An 8,387-nucleotide genomic window follows, 5' to 3' on the forward strand; every position below is an offset into this window, starting at 1 on the left:
ATATATACGCCAAACATTCGGTAGAATTTATAGAATGTTGTAAAAATTATAGTCTATTACCAACATATATATATATATATATATATATATATATATATATATATATATATATATGAATAAAACTGTCAGAAAATATCGGAATACAGAAAAAATTTGTTAAGTTATATCATGCATAAAATAAACAAAAATTTTGGTTTTGAGCTAAAGAAACTTGGCATAAAACATGGCATGGGCATGACATAAAACTGCATCCACACTGCCTTGCGTGCTTTTGATCAGAAGACTAGGCCCACCTCTTATAACTGGTGAAAATAACAGCATGTTCGGCGTTTAACATTTCGATTTTTCTAACGGTCGATCGCAAATCATTCTTGAGTTAAAAACCAAAACTTTTGTTTATTGTATGCATGATAGAACAAAAAAACTTTTTTCGGTGTTTGAAATGATACGTTGTGTATGTGGCCAGATGCTTAAATATATATATATATATATTGTGCCTCTATACTACTTTGTTGATCCCTGATCAACCCGAACACTGCATTAAAAAAATGCAGAAACTGTTCTAATTAATACACCCCAAATAGACATACAATGAAGAATGTCAACTCGACGCCTTAGTACTAAGTTCAATATCAATGCATAACAAAGGAATAACAACAACTAATAAAATTTGCAAATGAACTTTGCTTTGTTTAAAGAAACTATATAAACCAAACCTGCACTGAAGATGATTTATGAAAAATCGAAATAATGCCTTATCTGCATGATGAATTCGGATAATAACATTTTTATTAAATTTTAATGATGAACTTGGATAATTCTGTTTACAACAAATTGAATAATTTCCTAAAAATTCTGGTAAGGAAAATTGAAAGACAAACTTTAAATTGATTAATTCCAACAATTCGATAGAATTCATACAATACTGTAAGTGTATATATATATAAATATATATATATATTTACAATATTCTATAAATTCTACCGAATGTTTGGCGTTAATATGTTTGTAGTTAGTTTTTTCGATTTTTCTCACTAAAGTTTTTTGGTGAACGTTTAGTTTATTAAGATCAAAATAAACTTATTTTCCGATATATATATATATATATATATATATATGCAGCATATATGCAGACGTATATATATATATATATATATATTTTTACAATATTCTATAAATTCTACTCGAAGTTCTGCGACCAACCGACGTAATCTAACAATCGAACAAGATCGCGAGCAGCGACTGCTCCATCTCTCTCGAGAATTAGAAGTTAAAAAGAAGGTAGTTCAAGACTTGTCGAATCAACTAACTGAATTGTTGAATGAATGGGATCACTGTGATGTTGATTGCATTGTCAAGAATGAACTAAACTTATGCCGGAAAGAATTTACCAAACATTCGGTAGAATTTATAGAATATTGTAAAAATTATGGTCTATTACCAACATATATATATGTTGGTAATATATATATATCCGTTTGTTCCACTTTAAATAAACAACAATTTACTAACCACAATACCATCTACAATTTCTGTTGTAAGCAATGACGTATTCTATTTCATATTTAGATTCTAAGTCTATCGCAATCCATTGCGGAACTTTTCTTGATAAATGTAGCATAACCTCTCCCAACAACACCCCATTCACTAACGACGCCCTGCTGTATGGGTATGAATAGTGTTCGTGCAGACTAGATGATAAAACTTTTTTCCGATATGATAAGTTTCTTCTAATTTTTAGATCTGGAAAAAATTAATAAAAGTTTATTTTTTCCAGAATTCATTTTTTAGTATTTTTTGGAGTTATGAACATGAAAGAACACATTGTAATTAATATATGATACATGCATCAACAGTTGCACGTGATAGGAAGGAGTTTTCTTGCGTTCGAAATCGATTACTGCAACCATTACACGATCAAGTCTCTCTTTACATATATGCATGCCAATATATTATATATATCTTTAAAATATCTGATCCTGTCTAGATATAAGATGGCTATAGAGTTTATTTAACGAGCCTGTGTTCCTTGTATTTTAATTTTGACAGCTTTAATAAAGTCGTATGAGTAAACATTTTTTTAAGCTAATTTTTATTTCAAAAAAAATCTCCAAACCTTCGCATGTCCAGAGGGTGGTCCTGTACTTGCCGGGGCCGCAGACACAATCGGAGAATGTCCCCAAACCAACTATTGTATTCTCACACCTCAGTTCACTCCCACAATCTCCAAACGCATTACTGCAATCTAATTGATTGTTTTAAAATATCTGCTGTTGCAGCGTTTGTAAATGTTAAATTTATTTTGTGCGTATCAACGTAATTGCTATCAGAAAAATTATGATGAATGGTATTAATGGCAACTAATATGCAGCATTTCAAGCAATATAAAACATATCTCTATCTTTGATAACGTTACATTAAATTTTGTAAAATATCACATAGTCTGCACTCGACTAATTCGGGTATTCGGGTAGGTGGATAAGTTTTCATGTTCATCTTAAAAATTGTATTCCCCCCACGTAATATTTGGAGTTTTCGGTCCAAGATTTCACTATATAGAAATTTTTGGTCCCGGAGTTTTTGGTCCTCTATTTAAATTTTATATGTAAACGTCAGTTTATTTATACCGCACTATTTCCGTGACGTTTAACAGAGCTCAAACGTCGTACCGAGGCACGCGCTATTTACCGCAACACATACTCAAAGTACATGATAAGCTTCGGAATGTGGCATAGCATGCATTCGTACCCGGAGTCCACCCTCGTGACCACTACATCACACCCGCAGCTCAAATCCAATTGATCATGCTTGCATTCACGTATGTAAAATAGTGATTGTACTGCTTTGAACAATTGATTATTTGAGTAATGCTTGCTTTGTATTGAAGAATTTTCAGGTAATAATAGTAGTTCAAGATATCTTTGCAGTTAGTTAGGGTTAGAGATACATTACTGAAGGTTATGTATATATCTCTACGAAACGCATTTTATTTACTACGCCCACTTTTTCAATATGTTAATAAATTTTGGAATTGCATTTTTGGCATGGATTTTGGCATGACATGGATGCCTCAATTTTTTTTGTACTAAAAACATTGGGGACCGAAGTTTCCGGGACCGAAGTTTTCGGGACCGAAAATTCCGGTGTATTGAATTCTGAGATAAAAAATTCCAGAACAAAAAATTCCGCAGCAGTGAAATCTGGGATCGAAAATTCCGAGACAGAAAATTCTTATATTCTAATTACTTGATGTCACAAACATAAATTAACGACAAATTATAATTGCTTAAAAATTATCGAGTGCGGTCATTTTAATGATTAAGTTGTGAATGTTATGTGTTTACACATTAACCCGCCGTTGTCTTTATTGAAATTTATAGTGTGTAGTCTAGAAACAAAATTTTTATTGGCAGAATGCAAAATTTGTAAAATCCGAAACAAATTTCTTGGTAATCTGGAAAACTCAAATTTGACCGAAATTATAAATTTTAAATAATTATAAAATTTACTGGTCTACAGTAGCGACTTTTAACATTTTGCAGCTGAAAAACATAAAAGGAATAATAATCTTCGAAAATTACTTCATTTTCTTAGATTTGATAATTTTGAACATTAATTAACAGACCTCTTACAGAGCAGCTAGCTGCCTTCCATCCCGGTCTACACTCGCCATCACAATCACCTACCATACGAGTCAAATTTTTGCAATGACTTATTGTAGAGTAGTTCAAGGTCAACAAAATCTGAGTTTCGGCTACATTATTTATGCAAAAAAGAAAAACGAAATTCAATTTGATAAAGTTAAAGTATTTTTTTTATTTTCAGACATCCAATAACTCATTGATAAAAAACTCAACCAAATTTTATTTCTAGCTAAAAATGTTCTACGGTGAATTTATTGATTTTTAAAAGTAACTAAAAAAGATTTTGAAATAAGTAATATTAATAATGAAAAAATATTTGCTTGAAAATTTGGCATTGCAACTGCATTTTTGACGTGCATCCCCAGGACAGTCATTAGAGCAAGTGTTATATTCAAATGGAAACTGAGTATCAGTTTGATCCTCAATGAATCCGCAGAAGCAATTTTGTCCATCCTTAACAAGTAAAAAGAAATATAAATAGTTTTGATTAGAAAATCTTTCCATCAAAAAAGATAAACGTTTCAAGTTACATATGAAGGAAAACATTAAAATGCCAGTAATTTTTTAATGTAAGAATTTTTCAATTCACATATTAAAATACTTATTATTATTAGGCATAAAATAAATATTATATTTATGATGTACACAAAACTCAGCTAAAATCGAGGCCCAGTGGCGTAACTCTTATTTCCCCACCAGACCATGAAGTCAGAAAATAATATAGATGCTGTTTATATTAACGAAAATTAGCAAATACGATCAGTAACTAAAGAACTTTGAAAATCACCCAACCCCATTGACGAAATGGGAATAAATTAGAATTACGACGAATTAGCAACACAAAAAAGGTAAAAAGATCCTCAACATCCCTCCCACCACAAAAAATTCTATAGCCTCCACTGGGAAGACCTGAAAAATTAATGTAGAAATAAATATGAAATCTAAATTTTTGCAGTGCATTTGTGTTGCGTGTTCACACAAGTGATGGATTTACGTCTATGTTGAACAAGCATCGATGTCTTAGAGGCTCTTAAAAACTATCTAACCAAGCCCTTCCAATGTGCTTCAGAAATGAACTTTTTTTAATTGAATCGTCTTCGATTGTAGCTCACTAATGTACTAATGTCGGTAGTTTACTATATTAATTTAGAAATGTTTTACATTGTAAATGTAAAACAATACTATCTCGGGCAAAGCTTTACTTGATAACTATGCTTCTGGCAATGCTGCATTTTGAGTGTTAATTATGCCATCTGACTTACAAGGCATCTTGATAGCTACCAACTAGAGAATTGAAATGTTAGACAGCTGAGTCGGACTGGTATAAAAAACTGGCCCGGAAAATTTGATCATGGCGGCAAACATCATCATTATTTTCAATTTAATTCAATCTCTATAAATATACATTTGTTTTTATGATTATGAAATTTTAAACTTCCAAAAAATCACTTGAAGTTGTACGTGAAAGATTTTTATTTATAACGCGTTAAAATTTGTAATTATGCAAAATAGCTTTAAACAATTGAATATTTCCTAGTTCCTTTTTAACAACTCAAACATAAAAAACACTAGAATCTAGAATTTCTTTCTTATTAACTGCTGTAAGAGTATTGTCATCGTTTCGCTAATCAATGCTGAACCATGGATAATTTCATCGTTGTTCATATTTTGGGAAAGTTCCTTCAGGTAAGAAAGACATCGGCATAAAATATTGTAAAGTTGACTGGCTCGGCAAATTTCTTAACTTGTTGAAAATGTATTTCAATTTTAAAAACAACCTCTTGCAAACAACTTGCGAAGGATGATGTCAAAACAATTTGTAAGCCAAACACAAATATGAATAAGCAAAGTAGTGCAAATAGAACGTTTGGAGAACAAATAATCAACAAACAATACATTTTCTAGAAAATTTTGCATTTAAATTTGTGTCAGTTGCTGTTTTCAACTGATGAGATTACGTACATATTTTCAAGTAATTCTACAGATTCAGATTGTTAAATGTTTTTCACTTCCATTTGAAAGATGGAATTATAGATATTGTTGAAAGTTGTTTGAAAATTTTCCCATTTCCTTGCGAAATCCAATAAAAATTCAGTTTGAAGTGAGTTGATGTTACAATATTATCTCAATTTTTTGATAAACCCATTTAAGATAAATCTGCGTAAAAACTACCATGTTTAAAGAATCTCTGTTTTAAATTATTAATTACTTGATCTACAACTATGTTGTGAACAATGACCCAAATTTTTTATTTTCACATTTTCAATCCTTTAGTTGGCTATAATTCTTCAATTCTTCAAAACAGTCTGCAATTTAATGTCGAGAATTTTTTTATCTATTTCACTATTTGCAAATTTTAAAAATTTGTTGCTGCTTGAAAAATTATATCAAAATTTTTCAATAAAATTAATGTTATAGGTTATAATCGCTATATATATTTGGACATCTTATGCTCTTTCAGTTTGGCTATATTCAATGAAAACTATTATTTAAAGCTGACATATAAAGGTAATTTCTGCTAAAACTAAAAATGTAATAACTTCTTTTGGTAGCTGCCGGCACACCGGGAATTTTTCGGTGTTCCGGCGGCCCAGTCCAAGCCTGTCGGACAGGAAATGATGTGAAAATAAGCAACATCAGCAGTGTTATATCGAATTGTTTCTTGTAAATGCACAATGTTAAAATTTGTTTAGCACTTACATTAACTTGAGCAATATTTCTTTTCAGCTCAGCGCACATTAATAAGCATTTTTCGGTCGTCAGTTTGTCATCAAGAATTTTAATTGCGCTAGAAATTATCCCACTGCGGATGTCAAACAAAGAATGTTCAAAATCTATAAAGTCTCTGACTTGAAATGAAAAATTGAAAAAATCGTTAAAAACAAAATATGAATTAATTTGTTTATATAAATAATTATTAATGTACTGGAATAAATTGAATAATAGAGCCTGCTGCCACACGGATATTCTCCACTCTTGCATGCCACTGAGCACTCGGAGGAAGCAAGGCGGTATATGGCGCGCTCAACGCAGTAACATTCATCTCCGTTCTGTTTTGCAGTTTTATTTTTATATTTCCATCATTATTACAATCTACAATTTCATTCTTTTTTTACTGAAAAAAAATATAGATGCAAATGTTTGTCTTTTTTCAATCAATCAACCGATATCGATCGATCGCGATCGATGAATCAATCAATCAATCAATCAATCAATCAATCAATCAATCAATCAATCAATCAATCAATCAATCAATCAATCAATCAATCAATCAATCAATCAATCAATCAATCAATCAATCAATCAATCAATCAATCAATCAATCAATCAATCAATCAATCAATCAATCAATCAATCAATCAATCAATCAATCAATCAATCAATCAATCAATCAATCAATCAATCAATCAATCAATCAATCAATCAATCAATCAATCAATCAATCAATCAATCAATCAATCAATCAATCAATCAATCAATCAATCAATCAATCAATCAATCAATCAATCAATCAATCAATCAATCAATCAATCAATCAATCAATCAATCAATCAATCAATCAATCAATCAATCAATCAATCAATCAATCAATCAATCAGTCAGTCAATCAATCAATCAATCAATCAATCAATCAATCAGTCAATCAATCAATCAATCAACCAACCAATCAATTTCCTTCTTAAACGCCGTTTCAGCGCTGTTACTTATTGAATTTTACAAACAGATGGATCTTGAGATCTACTTTGGATTTGGTAAGTGATGGAGAAGTATTTAGAGAGGGAGGAAATGAGTTGCGGAGGTGAGGACCAGAAAAAAAAAAATTGTGTCTGCATTTAAAATAAGAAATTAATTCGAAGGTGTGTTCGATTTTTATAGGGAGTTTGTAATATAAATACAAATGAACGTAAGAAAGATGATTTTCACTCAAATGTATAAAGTCGACTAGAGTTTTTTTTTTTAATGACAAAAGTTATTTGAGAAAATAAAAATAATCTGATATTCATTCATTACCAACAGTATGCCAGAACCTTCAACCACATTGCCATGAAAATAAATTTTTAATCCTTTTGCATTTCAAAAACTGTTACGCTGATTTAAAAATGAAGTATAATGTAACAACTGGAGAATACAAAAACGAACACGTAAAGCCATGTAAGCCAAAGTGCGAGAGATGCAGAAATCATTGCACTCCTCATACGCATTGTTGTTCGTGACAGACTTTGTATTGGTTTGCACAATCAGAGCGTAACAACCGCGGTAATCGTACTGGACATCTGCATAAAATATTACTTTAAAATTAAAAAACTTGTAATTTTGGTAAAAATTTCAATACGTTAATCGTCCAAAAACGAGTGAATTCTTAAATATGAACAAGATCTCAATCAAACCAGAATAGCCAGTTGGGAGCACGATGTGGATGCCGAGCAGAGAGATGAAGAAATTGAAGCAGACAAACTCAGACATCATTCGCTTATTGAAGATTCCCGAAGAGAGAAAACTTCATTCTCTTACTATTTAACGCCATTAAAAATTATAAACCTGAGTTAACTCCTGCCGTTAAATAAAAACAGAAATTGAAAACAAAACGTCAGCGCAACGGGCGTGTTTTAAATTTGTTTGAATTTAAATTTTGTCACACCGATTAGACTTTAATTTCTACTGTAGGCATTTACAATCTATAATAATTAAATATAACTCTATAATAATTAAATGCAACTCTATCTTATTTTTAAATATAACCCT

General features: G+C 30.8%; 2 protein-coding genes across 2 annotated transcripts in view; both read right to left on the reverse strand.

Moving 5' to 3' along the window:
- Positions 1–4,876, reverse strand: part of HELRODRAFT_177633 (hypothetical protein) — a gene marked incomplete at both ends in the record, with an annotated part of 13,985 nt that extends 9,109 nt beyond the window's left edge. Inside the window, 5 exons of the mRNA XM_009025781.1 lie at positions 1,513–1,743; positions 2,117–2,245; positions 3,626–3,754; positions 3,998–4,097; positions 4,847–4,876. Coding sequence (XP_009024029.1) covers positions 1,513–1,743; positions 2,117–2,245; positions 3,626–3,754; positions 3,998–4,097; positions 4,847–4,876 — 619 coding nt within the window. The remainder of the gene's footprint in view (positions 1–1,512; positions 1,744–2,116; positions 2,246–3,625; positions 3,755–3,997; positions 4,098–4,846) is intronic.
- A 1,030-nt stretch (positions 4,877–5,906) lies between these two features.
- On the reverse strand, positions 5,907–8,108 carry HELRODRAFT_177634 (hypothetical protein; the record flags this gene model as incomplete). Its single annotated transcript, XM_009025782.1, has 6 exons — positions 5,907–5,950; positions 6,185–6,245; positions 6,345–6,493; positions 6,571–6,694; positions 7,785–7,918; positions 8,033–8,108. 6 exons carry the CDS (start codon positions 8,106–8,108, stop codon positions 5,907–5,909), a joined length of 588 nt encoding a protein of 195 aa, XP_009024030.1.
- Between the last annotated feature and the right edge of the window lie 279 nt (positions 8,109–8,387).

The sequence above is a fragment of the Helobdella robusta genome (assembly GCF_000326865.2).
Source record: "Helobdella robusta unplaced genomic scaffold HELROscaffold_43, whole genome shotgun sequence".
Classification (NCBI taxonomy): Eukaryota; Metazoa; Annelida; class Clitellata; order Rhynchobdellida; family Glossiphoniidae; genus Helobdella; species Helobdella robusta.